The 17106-nt window shown below is 47.6% G+C and overlaps 1 protein-coding gene across 4 annotated transcripts in view; it reads left to right on the forward strand.

The window, feature by feature from the left end:
- Positions 1–17106, forward strand: part of LOC146772936 (rho guanine nucleotide exchange factor 11-like) — an 896981-nt gene that overhangs the window by 788709 nt on the left and 91166 nt on the right. For 3 of the 4 annotated variants that reach the window (XM_085639320.1, XM_085639323.1, XM_085639322.1), the window contains one exon: positions 3888–4124. In XM_085639320.1, the coding sequence (XP_085495446.1) occupies positions 3888–4124 (237 nt within the window). The remainder of the gene's footprint in view (positions 1–3887; positions 4125–17106) is intronic. The other variant, XM_085639321.1, reaches the window with a different exon arrangement.

A 17106-nucleotide genomic window follows, 5' to 3' on the forward strand; every position in this document is an offset into this window, starting at 1 on the left:
TCTTGGGCTGCTAACTTCTTTATAAAATTTGCATGATGCTGCATGTTAAAGAGTCAAGGATTCTTGTATTGTCTTGTGGGTACAGGAGACTAGACTGATTGTATCTGCTGTCTTCTCCCTTGAGCCACAGCATAGCTTACTAATGCCACTGTGAGCAGGGATTAGTCACACTGAAAGACACTGTGAAGTGCATATACTCCCATGGAACAGTGGTTATTTACTTATTGGCTTGTGTAGTGCTTTACTGAACCATTAAGGGAAGTAAGTCACTCCTGCCCAAGCAAGATCTACGATTTGACCCTAAAAATACAACAAAAAATACATCAAACAAATACACAAAATTATGGATTATTTAATTTACAAACAAAAACACATGCAAAAATCATTTTTTAAAATTTTAAGTGGAAAGCTGTTAGTTTTATTTCTAAAAGAACCAATATGCTAAACTCCAACTTAACACTTTTTTTTGGCTCCTAATGCATGCTCTCCCTTTGTCAGCGCATACCAAGGTTTCAGTGGAGCCACCATTTGTCCATATTAGATACAGTTTGCTGCAGTTGCACTGCTCCCACAATTCAATCTATGGATTCCAACTTAGATTGTTAACCATCAATTTTAAATTCCTTGACATTTACAGAACATATTAACATTTTCAGTTTTACAATTTCCTTTTTATGTATATAGATGTTATCAATATGCTAATATTATTTCATTTTCTAGACAGTCAGTGACCCCCTGGGTAGGCTTGGCAGGCTCCAGGCTAATAACTGCTGCCATTTTGTACTCTGTATTCTTTCTGCCCCTTTCATAGTCACTAAAGCCTTTACACCAGTCAGAAATTCAACTCTCAGTACTTGCTAAGAAAGAAAAATGCTTTAGTTGGAAATAGTGGTATGAATTAAATGCATAATGAACAAGCATTTGCAGTGCAATAGGTCTCACATTTACAAGAATGAGCTATAGGCACTGTAAATGTCAATAGCTTAAATTCACACAAATGTGAGACCTACTGAATTGCAAATATTGTTTTTTTCGAAGCGCCCCATGCCGCACTTACACTTAATAAAAACCACCCCCCTTTCTTTAAACGAGCCGCATCTAAAGAAAGGGGCTTGGCCTTTATTAAGGGCAAGTGTGGCATGGGGCCCTTGGAAATAACCCACAAAAAAAATATTTGTAAAGCTTTTGTGTCGCATTTGCGAAAGTTTAAGCTAATGTCATTTACAATGCCAATAGCTCAAACTCTCCTAAATACGAGGCCTATGGCCTTGCAAACAAGTGGCCGCCATTGTCCCGGCTGCTTAGAAAGTGAAAGCGCGCATGGTACTCTGAGTATAAGGAAAGAACTTCGTGCCTGCATTAGGGCAAAACCCATTAAAGAAAATAGTGCTTACAGAGTAAATAACACATATGGTGTAAAAACCGAAGTAAAAGGGTCAGTCCTTATGGGAGGTTGCAAATGAAGACAAGGCAGTACTAAGGAGGGACTAACAGGCTGAATACCGAATCCGAAGCCAGCATTTACAAAGCCCAAAGACACAAGCCAATGAAAAATATGGGCGGAGAGTGGACGTTGTTTCAAGTGCATACTTTGATACAGCATGCCTCGCATAGCAGCACATGTGCTGCCCAGGCTCGACCTAAAAAGGCAGTGATCTTCATAGTATAAGGGCAAGTCATACGAGTGCTTTTCAACTCAAAAATAATTTTCTGGTTGCTTATCTGATAATATCCCACCAAAATGGTTTTGTTGATTGGTTATCTGACAGCCTTTTAGCAAATAGTGGAGATTATTTTATTAAAAGCGGGCATTCCTTAAAGCATCATAATGTGGCTGCTTGGTAGTAAAATCAATCAATCAGGGACGTTTTAAGCATGCTACTCACCCGTGAGGGTCTTAAGGTGCTGGGGGGGGGGAGCAGCTCCGGTCAGTCGAAGAGCCAGGTCTTGAGGGTCTTCCTGAAGATGTGCAGGGTGGGGGCGCGTCTGATGTTGATAGGCAGCTCGTTCCAGGTCATGGCCGCGATGTGGAAGAATATTCCTCCACCCGTTCTTGCTCTGCGAATACGTGTGGGTTCGGCGAGGTCGGCGCATCAGAGGTTCCTCTTGTGTATGTGGAAGGAGATTCTTTCATTGACGTATTGGGCTCCAGTGTTGTGGAGGCATTTGTAGGTGTGGGTGAGTATCTTGAAAGTTACTCTTTTCTCGACGGGGAGCCAGTGAAGGTCACGTAGGTGCTGGGTGATGTGTTTGTGTCGAGGGATGCCGAGGATGAGTTGGCTGCGGTGTTCTGTATGGTCTGGGGGGGGGGGGGGGATCCATTTGAAGGTCTTTCAGAGGATGCGGAGGGTGTTGAAGCAGGTGGAAGTAATGGCATTGACTTGTAGGATCATGGAGAGGGGGGGAGTCGAGTACGATGCCGGGGTTTCGACCGTGGTCCGTGGGGGTGGGGGACACTGCTGAGGGCGGTAGGCCACCAGGAGTTGTCCTATGCAGAGGGGGAAGGTCCGAGGACAAGGACCTCTGTCTTCTCCGAGTTGAGTTTCAGGCAGCTGCTGCTCATTCAGGATGCGCTGTCTTTCATTCCTTCCTGGAAGTTGAGTCTGTTGGTGATGGGGTCCTTGGTGAGGGAGAGGATGAGCTGGGTATTTGGCGTAGGATACTATGCTGAGTCCATGCTGTCTGACGAAGGCGGCGAGGGGTGCCATGTAGATGTTGAAGAGCGTGGGGTTGAGTGACAATCCTTGGGGTACTCCGCAGCTGATCTCAGTGGGTTCAGAGAGGAAGGGTGGAAGTCTGATTCTTTAGGTTCTGCCGGCGTGGAAGGAGCAGAGTCAGTGGAGGGCAGTTCCCTGTATGCCGGCTTCTTGGAGTCTGGCGGTGAGCGTCTGGTGGGAGACAGGGCTTCTGTGTGTCCTTGGTCGAGGAGGATGTGAATGTCGTCTGTGGCGGCGAGTAGAGCGGTCTCAGTACTGTGGTTGCTTCGGAATCCCAAGTGGGAGGGGTCGAGGATGGAGTTTTCTTCGATGAATTTCGTAAGTTGGGTGTTAATGGTCTTCTCTGTGACATTTGCCGCAAAGGGGAGGAGGGAGATGGGTTGGTAGTTCCTGAGATCTGTGTGATCTGCTGAGGGCCTTATGAGTAGGGTTTGATTTCAGCGCGTTTCCAGTCGTTGGTAAAGATGCTGGTTTTGAAGGTGGCGTTGATGGTGCAACATAGTTCTGTGGCGATTGCGGTGGCAGTTCTGTGAAAAAGGTGCGGCGGCAGGGGTCCGTGGGGGCTCCTGAGTGGATGCCTTTCATGGTTGATTCAGTGTCTTCGGTGGTGACTCTGGTCCAGGAGAAGATGGTGTGCTGGCTGGCGTTTCTGGAGGGTGGGAGTGGTTTTGGGGTCAGGTGTCTGGTCGTTGAAGTTGTCGTAGAGGCCCTTGATCTTCAGATGAAAATAAAATCCGAGCTTATTGCAGAGCTCTTGGGAGTGGGTGATGTCCGTGGTTTCGCTTGGGGGTTTGGTGAATTTGTGGATGATGCTGAAGAGCTTCTTCGAGTTGCTGAAGTTTTCGAGGATCTTGATCTGAATGAAGGTCCTTTTGGTAGATCTGATGCGTTGGTGGTATTCTGTCATGGCGTTTTTGTAGGTGGTGCGGTCCTCCGAGGATTTGCTCTTTCTCCAGTTCTTCTCGAGATGTCTGCAGGTGCATTAGTGCAGTTTTTCTTGATTGCAGTTTCTCAGGTTTTTGCTAATTTGCAACCCTTGAGACCATTCAAGTTATAGGAACATATTTTGTTAAAATGTCCTATATCCCCAAAATTATTCTACAGAAATATTACTGCATCTTTCTAATTGCAAAACATGTTTTCTAACAATTATGCTTTTCACCTGTCTAGAAGATCACAATTCGGGAGAACTGCTGAGACCCGTGAAACATCCAGTTCTAATGGGAGAGCCTGAGATGGGGTGCAACGAAGACAAAGAGGCTCTTCTGATGCCAACTCACCTGACTGCGCCTTTGAAAGAACAGGAAACAGAGGACGGTCTAGTAGAGCTCCCTCGGTGGGATACGTCGAGTTCTTCCCAGGTTCCTGAATTCACAGGGGGGTTAGCAGACTCTGCACTTGAGGATGGTGAGTCAAGATCACTCGCATCTTGTTATCTGCACTTTGTCCATGAATGTGCTTTTCTGACAGAGACTTCTAACCTCAGATTCCCCACCATTTCAGTACTCACCAGGCATTAGACTGGATCCGGAAAATCTTCTGCATTACACCTGTTCTGGCAGGTGGCGCCGGCGCACCGTGTCAATGTCATCCTGGATATGATGTCTGTGGGCCTTATATATAGGCGATAGTCAAGTGCTCTGACGTCAGTTACTTTTTTCCACACCAACAGATGCAGATCAGGGGCAATCTCTCATCGAGACACTTCTCAAAGAGTTTTTCTCAAAAACCAGTGTGGAAGTGTATATGTCACCTGCCAAATCTACAGGCTTTAAACCCTGTGTAGAACATTGCCAACAAATGTCTGTGACTGACCCATATGCGGTCTGCCTGTGGGCCCTGGGGTGGGACCACAATTCCAAAGACCTGTAGTGACTGTGCCTTGATGCATTCCAAGACCATTTGAGACTGAGAAGTGAAACGCTTCATGCCAAAGCATCTCAAGACAATGTGCTGAGATCAGTTGAGGTCAAAAGGTTGGGCCTGGTCCCGCTCCCAAGGTCACTACTGTGACAGGTCGTCTTCACGATTGAAATCCTTTGGCAAATCCAAGAAGAAGCGCAAGAAGTCCAAGCACAACTCGGTCCCCACAAGCCACACTTGATTTCCAGAGAAGGCATGCAGGCGTCATTTTGCCTCCAGGTAACCGACCCAAGTCGCTCTATTTCACAGTAGATTCAGATCATTGCTCCGAGGTAACTGGAATCTCTAGGGCTATTGGCTGGACCCTAAGGAACGGAGAGACCTCCTAATGAGGTTTCCGAGGGCGGGTCATCCCACTTTGTTAGTTAGGCCCTCTGAATCCACTCAGGGCTCTGGACCGATGTTGGTACTGGTTCCCTCCACAACTCCACAGCCCACACTGGAACACAACCCCGACGGCCAACCCATAGTGCTGTCCGACCCCAAGGCTGCACTGTCCCAACCTCAGCTGAGGCCTCAACCTCTTTACTGCTCTTTTGATTCCAACACAGTGCCTCTACCTGCTGGAAGGGCTCATGTCCTTCATGAGTCATTTGGCATGGACTCCAATAATCGGGGATGGGATGCTGGAGATGAGATTACCCTGCTTTACCCAGAGGGTAACTGATATGAGGATCTCCCAGATGGCAGTGGTCTGCATACTTCCCAAGACACTGGACTAGTTTCACCCTCCCCAGGGCCTGCCAAGAAAGACACTGCCTCCTTTGCTATGGTTATGCGAAGGGCAGCAGAAGGTTCTTGATCTTCGACTTCATTCTCGAACAGTTAAAAGCCAATGTTCTGACCGAAGTGCTACAACCCTGGCAGGAGAGTTCTGAGCCCATACTCCCATTCAATGAGGCTGTCACTGATAAACTACTAGGTACCTGGGCCAAACTGTGCTCTGGTCCACCTGGCATCACCAGATCGCCGGACACCATCGCCCAGCTCTAGGGGATCCAGCTTTCCTCACCCAATACCTTACTCCTGGGAGCATTGTGGTGCAGTCTTCTGTGAGTAATGTTTACCCAAACTCATTTCCGACTTCCTACTAACAGGGAATCGAAGAGGATAGAGACCCTAGTGTAAGCAGTTTTTTTCCTCTACTAGTTTGTCCCTTTGCTCAGTGAAAGCCAGCTGCCTGTTAGGCTGCTGCTCCCACGCTCTCTGAGATTGCATGGTGTAATGTTGCCCATTGTCCCGCAAGAAGCCTGGGCCTTTGATGCAGAGGCCATGCAAGATGGTTGTGATCGGCCAAGTTCACAATCCGCTGTGAACTGGATATCCCTTATTCCCTTGGTAAGGCTATTAGCATCAGTGTGGCCATTCGCATGTAAGTCTGGATGTGGTTGACTGTCTTTTTAGGGAACATTCAGGGCAGTCTCATGGAAATGGTGGTTGGTGGTTCCTGACTTTTTAGAGAAAAAGCATACTTAGCCCTGGAGCGGTTCAAAGATAGCAGGGCCACAGCTCAGTTCACAGTGGACCGCCTGTCGCTCTTGCAGCCGGAAGTGCAAACTCTTTTGTTCAAAAGAGCCATAGAGAGGGTACTGGTGCCACAAGTTGCTCATGGTTGTTATTCCCACTACTTCCTTCCGGTCTTCCTCTACATCGACAACTGGTTGTTAAAGTTGGGTTTGCCCCGCGCAGACATCAACCTCCTCCATACTATGGTGAATCTCCTGACAACTTTGGGGTTCAGTATCAATGTGCCTGAGTCACAACTTACTCTTTCGATGAATCTCTCCATCATCGGAGCCATTCTGGGCAAAGTGTAGTTTTGCGCTCCCCCCTCCCCCTTCCTGGAGAGCAGAGTCCAAGACATTTGCTCTATGATCTCAATCTTTTAACCTCTGTCCTGGATCTCAGGGACGAGGACTCTGAAGCTGCTGGGACTGATAACCTACATCTTGCTGGTCACGCACACCAAAGAGCATATGCGGGCTCTGAAGTCCCTGTGGGCTCAGCATCAGGGGGACCTTTCTTGTTTGGTCCAGATTTTGGAGGAGACTGCAGAAGATCAGAAGTGGTGAATGCGGGTCCGCAATTGGGTCAGCGGCAGACCTCTCTGCTTTCCTCACCTAGAACTCACAGTGGTGAGCAATGCGTCACTTGTCGGTCGTTGAGGCCATCTCAGAGAGGCGGAGATTAGAGGCATCTACTCGCCAGTGGAGGCCCAGTTCCATATCAACCTTCTGGAGGAGAAAGCCACTCTCTTGCTGTTGAAAGCCTTCCTGCCCTTCATCAAAGGGAATCCAGTGCTGGTGCTTACGGACAACATCACCGCAATGTGGTACTGCAACAAGCAGGGCTAGGTGGGGTCATTGAACCTGTGCAAGGAGGCTGTGCATCTCTAAACGTGGCTAGTTCGCCACAGGTTTTTCTTGTGACACACCACTTAGCAGGTTCCCTGAACTCCAGAGCGGACTAAATAAGACGTCAAGCCTTGCAGATGTAGATTGGCAGTTACATACGGAGCTGCCCCTATAGTCTTTTGTGCAAGTGTGGCTAACTCTGGCTCGATGTTTTCGCCACTGCAGAAAACGCGCGTCAGTACTTTGGCGCATTGAAGCTTCTCACCTGGAGAAGCAATCCACGTAGAGTGGAACTCTGGACTTCTGTACACTTTCCTGCCAATACATCTCCTGCCCGAGTTCTGAAGAAGATCAGGACCCACTGGGCCCAAGTCATCCTAGTGTCTCCGGACTGGGCACATAAAGAATGGTATCCCAAACTCCTGGGCTTGAGCATTTTTCATTCTATCAGGCTGCCGCTTTGGGTGGATCTCCTGCAGGGCAGGGTTCTGTACCCAAAATTGTGAAATCTACACCTCCTTTTGGAGATTGAGCAGTGACAGAACAGTTCTTTCAACCTTCATGCCAAAGTCGTGACTGTCATCTTGGCATCCAGGCGTCCCTCAACCAAAGTTTTATACGCCTGGCATTGAAACACGTTTGTGGTCTTGTGCGCTACTAAAAAGATAGACCCAATCCATGACAAACTTTCCAAAGTTCTGTTGTTTGTGTTGTCCCTTGCCAAGGCCTTTCTTTGGGCACTGCTAAAGGGTACCTGTTGGCTCTTTTGGCCTTCTTACAGTTGCCAGACAAGCCATCCTTATTTAAATATCCCATTGTGATGCATTTCCTTAAAGGGTTACAACATATGTTTCCCCTTTTCTGTTTGTTATGCCCCAATGGAATTTGTTTGCCCTCACGTTCCTCATATGTGCTCCCTTTGAGCTTAAACACAGTTGTCCACCTAGCCTTCGTATCGTCAAGAATGCCTTTCATGTCGCTATATCATTGAAGCTATGGATCCAAGAGTTGCAGGCACTTTCTGCTAACCTGCCCTACAACACGTTCTATCCAGACAAGCTGATTCAGCGTATTGATCCTACTTCCTTCCGAAGGTAGTTGACTCCCTTTCATGTTGGTAAGAATATTAGCCTTCTGGCTTTCTTTGCTTCACCTCACACCTGTAAAGAGGAGGAGAAACGGTCAGATCTAAAAAGGCACTCTGCTTCTACGGTGATCACTCCAAAGAAGTACATGTGGATGATCAGCAGTTTATCAGGTTCACTGGAGCAAAGAAAGGCAGGTCTGTGCAGACACTCACCCTGTCCCGCTAGATTGTACTTTACATTTAAATCTGCTATAATCTGGACAACAAAAGGCTCCTAAGGGCTTGCAAGCTCATTTACGTGGCCAAGACTTCTACCACTGCATTGACACATAGGGTGCCGGTACTTGACATTTGTCAGGTTGCTACTTGGGCATCACAGAATATGTCCATGAGGTATATCACCTAGACAATCTGGTCTGCAAGGAAGTGCACTTTGACCACTCGGTCCTTAAAGTTTTTTTAGCTTGATCAGTTAACGGACCCAACACCTAGGAGGAATTGCTTAGTTATCTGTTCAAAATGTGAGGTATCTGTGCTTAAAAGTCTGTATTTGAACAAGTGGTTTACCTTCTGTACCACTTTTTCTGGTAGAGACACTATCTAACTTCATATTCCTCAATGACCCTCCCACCTACCTGTTCCTTGAACTAGTCTCTTTACACAAAAATATCTCAATTTTGGAATCTGCACACTGATCACAACCAATCTGATTGACTCCACCTCTGTAGTAAGGGATGCATAAAAAAAAGCAACTGATGTCAGCACACTTTGGTGGCTTATATGTAGGCACATACATGTCACAACACATTACATTTATGGGGAAACCAAAATAATGTGGTCATTTCAAATCAGGTGTGAATGAGTCTTAAAAGGGTCAATATGACATACATGTGAAAAAGAGAGATTACAATTGACTCAGATGTGTAAAAATAATAACATACATGAATTGATTTATTTGTAAATTGATGAGGATGTTAAAAGGTGTGGTTTAATGATTGCCTTTCATCATACACTGTTTGTCCCCGGGCTTCTTCCTTTAGTCATTTTCTGTCTTTCTGAAGGAGCTCCTTGATTATGTTTGACTATGCGATTTTCTTGGGCAATTGACCGCTGCAATGTGCAAGTGTTCCTAAATGTTCGAGGCATATGAGCTGCAGTTCACACACTTAGCATTAGATCGCCATCTGGTCTTGGGCTCGGATGCTTGCACCTTGTTGTTGTCTTGGAAGAAGTCTTTGTAGTCACAAGATAGGTGACTCCTCCCTTGGACGATAGTGCGCATGGGCATCGATTCCATCCTCAGATTGTTTTTTCCTGCCATTGGGTTCGGATGCAATTTTGCACACCGGTTCGAAACTTTGTTTTCAAACTTTTTTCGACGAGCAAAGCTTTCTATAACTCTTCGAATTGACTTCGAGCATCGAAATCTTCGACTCGCCTTTCATCGGTTCGATTCCAGTCGTCGACGCAGGCCGCTGGGCCTGTCAACGCCGTTAAGGCCTACGGCTCATGGAAAGGACGCCGTTCAAAAAATGCCCCCAGTGTGGAGCGAAGTTCCCACACAGTGACCATCATAAGGTCTGTAACCTGTGCCTTTCGCCAGAACACGACAGGTCCAGCTGCCAAGCCTGCACCTGTTTTCGATCGAAAAAGACCATTCGAGATCGTCGGGCTCGACGTTACATCATGGCGCAGAGATCCGCTCCGGAACCAGTGGACATCTTCAACGAAGGCCCAGATGTCCCAGAAGAAGTTTCCGAAGACCTACAAATCGTGTCAGAGGCAGAAGACTCAGACAACCCCATCACTCCTGGTCAACGAGTGAGTACTACTGCTCCTACTCCAACCCCACCAAAACAGAAGGCACTGGTCAAGACTTCGCCTGTTGGCCCCAGTCGCGACCGAAAACACACTTCAGAAGCCCCGCCTCCGGGCCCGGCTCCGAAGAAAAAAGACAAACCTTCCGGTAGCTCGGGACCGAGCAAACCGCATGTAATAGTCCCACCGGCGCCTTCGATACCGAAGCCAAAAGAACATTCCGCTCCAAAATCCACGCCAAAAGACAAACCGGCTCAGAACACCTCGAGGCCGATAGATAAACCGGCTTCGAATACTTCTAAATCTAAAGATCATACTTCGGCTCCGAAACCCTAGCCTTCGGAACCGAAAAACAAGCCAAAGGATTCTACCACGCCTCCAAAGGCCAAGGATCACAAAACCCAGCCCCGCTCGGAACTGAAATAAACGGCGCCGAAAGAGGTTATCGCGGAAGAGGAACTATTTCATCTGGATCCTGTCGCTCCCAAACAGAAAAATATCTACATTAATCTCAAAACAGGACATGTTACAGCTGTGTCATGCAAAAAGAGGAAGTCAGACACAGCACATACCCCTCCAGTGCCTGTCAAGAAGGACTGTGCCACTTCACCCATGCCTCCTTCTTCTCCTGTCCTTCCTTCTAATCCACTTCCTCTCCCTAAACCTGTTACACCACCTCTACCTGTAACTTCTCCACCACATACACCACCACAAGATGCTGATAATGATGACCTAGGGGGAGGGGGGAGACCCTAATGACCCATTCACGGATCCAGACGACACACCACAAGACGATTGGGATTACAACGACCCAATAGATCCACCAGACAGCCCAAGCCCCCAACCATACCCAACAAAACCATCTCCCCCAGACAATAATATTGGTTTTAGACAGCTCATTAATAGGGCTGCTGTTTTTCACGGTGTGCACATGCACTCAGACACGACAGAAGAGGACTTCCTTTTAGATACATTTGAACAGTCCCAAAAAACTGTACAAATACTACCAATGATTAAAGGGGTCATTAAACATGCCCCTGAAATATTCAAAGATCCTGTACGAGCTAGGATTCTAAATCCTAGAATCGATAAAAAATATAGACCTGCCACTGACGACCCTATGTACATTAAAGGACAGCTGCCTTTGGATTCACTAATGGTTTGCACAGCTAGGAAGCGTGCCAATTCACAAACCTCCAGGGATGCACCACCCCCGGATAAAGAATCCCAAGTTACTATATGCATCTGGCAAAAGGGTAGCAGCGCAGGCGGACAATCACTGGCGCATAGCCAACACTTAAGCACTGCTGGCTCAATATGGTAGGGCACATTATGACCAGATGGAAACCCTAATACAGCATTTGCCTGACCAATATAAAACTCAAGCAAATGACCTAATTCAAGAGGGCAAATTAATAACGAATGCCTCCATTAAAGGCGCCCTTGACGCAGCAGACACTGCCTCTAGATCTATTAATACTAGTGTTCTGCTCAGACGGCATGCATGGTTACGCATTTAAGGCTTCGAGCAAGAGGTCCAGACAGCCATGCTAAATCAACCGTTCAATCAAGAACAACTTTTTGGACCGGCTGTGGACACTACCCTTGAAAAAATGAAGAAAGACACAGAGACTGCAAAGTCCATGGGAGCACTGCGGTCTCCACAAACACGTGGCTCCTTTCAGCGCTCCTTTTATAGAGGAGCCTCCAAAAACGTTGATCCAGATACCTCATCTTCCTTCAAAAACACCACTCAAACATCCCCCAACAGAGGACATTTTAGAGGAGGATACCGGGGGAATAATAACAAAGGGAGAGGCAGAGGTAAAAACAGCACTCGCACCTCCCCTGCTAATAAAAACTGACTTCCCTCCACTCCCCCAGACCATCCCACTCCGGTCGGTGGAAGATTATCACAATTCCTACTTGTCTGGAACTCCATCACAACAGACAAGTGGGTAAGACAGATTATCAAGTATGGTTACTGCCTGGAACTTACAGATACCCCCCCAACATACCACCCAAGCAGCGTCCAATGTCCACAGAACATCTTACGCTTTTAAAACAAGAAGTTCTCTCACTGCTTCAAGCCAGTCCCCTTACCACATCAGGGAACAGGGGTTTACTTGCTGTATTTCCTAATACCCAAAAAGGACGGGACTCTAAGGCCAAAACTCGACCTCAGACCCCTCAATCTGTATATACACTCAGATCATTTTCACATAATCACTCTACAACAAGTGCTTCCACTGCTGCAACAAGAAGACTTCCTTGCCACACTAGATCTCAAGGATGCCTACTTCCACATTCCCATACATCCTGCTCACAGGAAGTATCTACGGTTCGTAGTGGACGGACAACACTAACAGTTCAAAGTCCTTCCATTCTGAGTCACCACGGCACCCAGAGTATTCACCAAATGCCTTGCAGTGGTAGCAACACACTTAAGGAGACCGCAAATCCATGTCTTCCCATATCTGGACGACTGGCTAATAAAGCCAAGTCATTCAACCAGTGTGTTCACCACACTCATCAAACCATCCAAACATTGCACAACTTGGGGGTCACAGTAAACTACACCAAGTCACATCTCCAGCCCTCTCATGTACACCAATATCTAGGGGCCACGATAAACACTTCCACAGCTCTAGCATATCCCAGTCCAGCCAGGATAGCCAGTATACAAGCTCTCCTCACCAAATTTCAAGTCCAACACTTTCTCCCAGCCAGAGTGTTCATGCAACTCATAGGCATGATGGCATCTTGCATATTTATTTTACCTTATGTAAGACTTCAAATGCGTCCCTTACAAGACTGTCTAGCACATCAGTGGAATCGGGCTCAAGGTCAACTTACAGATCTGGTGTTGGTGGACAGCCACACACATCGCTCTCTGCAGTGGTGGAACACAACAAACTTATCCAAAGGGCAGCCGTTCCTCGAACCTGTTCCACAGATAGTACTGACAACAGACGCATCACTCACATGATGGGGAGCCCATCTCCTCAATCACACAACCCAAGGCAAATGGACCACTCAACAAAAAGTGCTCCATATCAATCATCTGGAACTACTAGCAATATTCCTAGCACTAAAATCATTCCAACTACATGTACAGAACAAAGCTGTCCTCATCCGGACGGACAACATGACAGCCATGTATTACATACAGAAACAAGGAGGCACACATGCTCTGCAGCTGTCCCAGCTCGCACAGAACATTTGGAGATGGGCGATTCCTCAGAACATATACCTACTTGCAGAACACCTTCCAGGGGTTCACAATCAAATTGCCGATCTGTTAAGTCGACAAACACAATAGATCCACGAATGGGAACTACTTCCCCAAGTCCTGCTGCCCTTTTTCCAACAATGGGGCCAACCAGACATAGATCTGTTCGCCACACACGAAAACGCAAAATGCCCAACCTTCGCCGCCAGGTTTCCCCACCCGGAGTCAAAGGGCAATTCGATATGGATGAACTGGTCAGGCAGATTTGCGTACGCTTTTCCGCCTCTCCCACTCATTCCAATAGTGGTACGCAAGCTCAGGCAACAGTCTCTCAAACTGTTCCTAGTAGCTCCCACATGGGCACGCCAGCCGTGGTTCCCAACATTACTGGAACTCTCGGTAGTTCCACACCAAAAACTGCATCTCTCCCCGTCCTTATTAACCCAGAACCATGGAGAAATCAGACACACAGATCCAGGTCAACTGAATCTGGCGATCTGGCTCCTGAAGTCCTAGAGTTCGGTTACCTCAACCTGCCACAAGACTGCATGATTATAAAAGAGGCCAGAAGACCTACCACTAGAGCTTGCTATGCTGCAAAATGGAAATGATTTGCCATTTACTGCACTAACAATCATATAAACCCACTGGATGCATCCATCCAGGACATCATTTGCTACTTACCACACTTGCAAAGATGTAATTTGGCATACTCATCCATACGTCTCCACCTAGCAGCATTAGCAACCTGCTTACAAAATCGACAACACTTGTCACTCTTCAAAGTACCTGCGATCAAAGCCTTCATGGAAGGACTTAAAAGGATTATTCCTCCCAGATTACCACCCTCTCCAAGGTGGAATCTAAACATTGTTCTTACCAGGCTCATGGGACCCCCATTTGAACTTCTGCATAAATGCGAACAGTTCCTCACATGGAAAGTGGCTTTCCTTATTGCTATCACATCCTTCAGAAGGGTAAGTGAAATCCAGGCTTTAACCATACAAGAACCATTCTTACAATTACACCGTAACAAAGTGGTTCTTAGGACAATTCCGAAATTCCTTCCAAAAGTCATATCTCCGTTCCATCTTAACCAATCAGTAGAGTTACCAGTGTTCTTCCCAAATCCAGACTCGGTAGCTGAAAGAGCTCTTCATACTTTAGACGTTAAAAGAGCCCTTCTTTACTACATTGACAGAACCAAATCATTCCGCAAAACAAAACAATTGTTTGTAGCTTTCTCTCCACCACATAAAGGCAACCTCATTTCCAAATCTGGGATGGCTAGGTAGATAGTTAAATGTATCCAAATATGCTACCACAAGGCTAAACGCACACTAACGGTTCCCCCTAGAGCGCATTCCACACGCTAAATAGGGGCTTCCATGGCATTCTTAGGAAACATTCCCTTAGAAGATATTTGTAAGGCCGCCACATGGTCTACAACACACACCTTCACTAAACACTATTGCATTAAAGTGCAAGCAAAGCAACAAGCTTCTGTGGGACAGGCTGTCCTTAAAACTTTATTTTAAACTGCTGCAACCTATACAGGTGACCACCGCTAGGGGAGATACTGCTATATAGTCTATCCTAGTGTGTGATCTGCAGCTCATATGCCTCGAATGGAATATGCTACTTACCAGTATGCATCTGTTCTTGGCATGTAGAGCTGCAAAGCCACACACACCCACCCACCTCCCCGGGACCTGTATCTGTTCCAGCATTGTCTTACTTAGACATCACACATGGACATCTCTCTCTTTTCTACAAACTCCATCATTTCCCATCATGGCAAAAAACAATCTAACGATGGAGTTGATGCCTATGCGCACTGTCGTCCAAGGGAGGAGTCACCTATCTCGTGACCACAAAGACTTCTTCCGAAGACATCAACAGCCTGCAAGCATCCAAGCCCAACACCAGATGGCGATCTACTATCCTAGTGTGTGGCTCTGCAGCTCTACATGCCAAGAACAGATGCATACTGGTAAGTAGTATATTCCTTTCTGGTTCAGTTCCCCTGGCAGCCTCTTATCCCCCCTTGGAGGTTCTATCACGTATCAATGGTACGCAGTTTTTTCTCTACACTCCCTTAGAGTTGTCTCCTTCTATCCTTCGATTGTTACAGTTGCGACATCTTTTCTTACGGAGGTTTTTTATGTATTACCTCCAGTAGCTGTTGTTTCCCCTTCAACTGTTTCCACCTCGTGTACTTGGTCGCGCCCCCCAGTGTTGCACCACTTCTCCCGGCTAGATGTAGGATTGGCGAGTTTCATGAAGACTTGTTGTCCCTAAGCTTGGGATTCAAGAGTGCCGCCTTTTGCCTCTGTTGGCACAGGCTTAAATTCCTCTGATGTGGGGAATATACGGCATACCCCAAGTATTGACTGTCTTCACCGCGGATGACGCTCAGCAGGGTCGGTCTGGTTAGCATTTGATTGTAGAACTACAACGTTTTTTCCTGTTTTCTTTCTGCCCCACCCCACGGCCATTGCATGACCTGCTATTCTTCCCTCACAGTCATTGCATGACCTGTTGTCTTTGCCTTTCCGCTGTTGTGTGATATGGTCTGCTTGCCTCATGGTTGTTCGGTCCTCATATGACCCTATGTTATGTATGTACTCGGGAGCCCGGCTGCGGCTCCTGGAGCTGCCAGGCCCTCTTGGACTGCTGCGGTGAAGGGACCCGCTCCTCTCTTGCTCCTGCGAAGCCACCGAGGAGATAAAGGCGGCACGGTCGGGGCCCCAAACTGTCATGAGAAAGGGTTGGTGCACTCTGGGGTCACCAACAGAAACCCCCCCCCCCCCCCCCCCTTGACTTGATCCCTCAGAGGGGCGACGAAACCCGAAGTGCCGGGAAAGTGGAGCTGGGCAGCGGCTGAAGGAGACAGGGCACAGCCGCATGGCCTAGAGCACGCCTATATTTTGAGAAGGGAAGACGATTGTGAGGGTCCGGCGGGGATCGTCTGGGAGTGACGGCGCCCTGCTGTGAGTGGAGCGGAACCGGGCTAGTGCTCCCCTTCACACCCCCCCTCCTGATTTTGCAGGGGAGACGCAGCATGATTGAGCTCTCTGACACCGAGAGCAGGACACTGTTTGGCTGTCTGAGGAGGCAGAAGCGCGACCACCACCAGCGCCGCGAGGTCACGCCCATTAATACCGGATATAGTTGCAGGAGATCTTCCGGACGCGGTACGTGCGCGGGCGGCGCCGGGCTAAGCCCGGGCAAAGGGCGGGCCGTCTGTGGCCGTCGAGGGCCGGGCTGGGCCACCCCCTTTACTTCTCGTGACCCAGTAAGAGATATGTGGGACATTTTGTTTGTTTATTATATTGTACTGTAGCTTATCGTTCCCCGTAAAGTGTATTGTTGTGTAAGTTGTTAAATGGCAGGGAAAGGAAGACGTACAGTGGGGGGTGTGACAGTGACCGGTACCTTAGACCAGTTTATTACTAGAGCCGTTTCGGTCCTTGAACATGAAATTGCCATTACCGAGCGGCGCCTTTCCTCAGAACCAATGTATGCCCGACGCTCATCTATTGGCACATTGGCTCTGGTCAAATCTCCAACTAGGTTAGTAGGATACGGTAGCGGTGATTTGCTCCAGCTAGGAGCTACTGAAGCATGTCCCATTAGGTCACCTGATAGCACGAGAAACAAGGAAGCCAACGGTGTGCCTGTTTCAGTAGCAGTGGGTTCTTCAAGTCCCGAAGTAGCTTTTCCCCAGACAAGGGCTAGCAATAAAGCAGTTAGATCCGCTAACCCTAAGAGGAAACGTGGTGGGGAAGTTCAAGGCATCAGGAAGTCGAAAATCTCTAAAACAACGAAAGGTTCGACTAAGCCCGGTGCCTTAACACCTGATGACTGTCTGGTGCTGGATGAAGTTAACAAAGGTCGTTCATTAATTCTCCCCCTCTTAGAAAGGGTAAAACTAGTTAGTGAAAGAATCGAGCGTTTGGAACAAACGATTCT

This window comes from Triturus cristatus, chromosome 12 (assembly GCF_964204655.1).
Source record: "Triturus cristatus chromosome 12, aTriCri1.1, whole genome shotgun sequence".
Classification (NCBI taxonomy): Eukaryota; Metazoa; Chordata; class Amphibia; order Caudata; family Salamandridae; genus Triturus; species Triturus cristatus.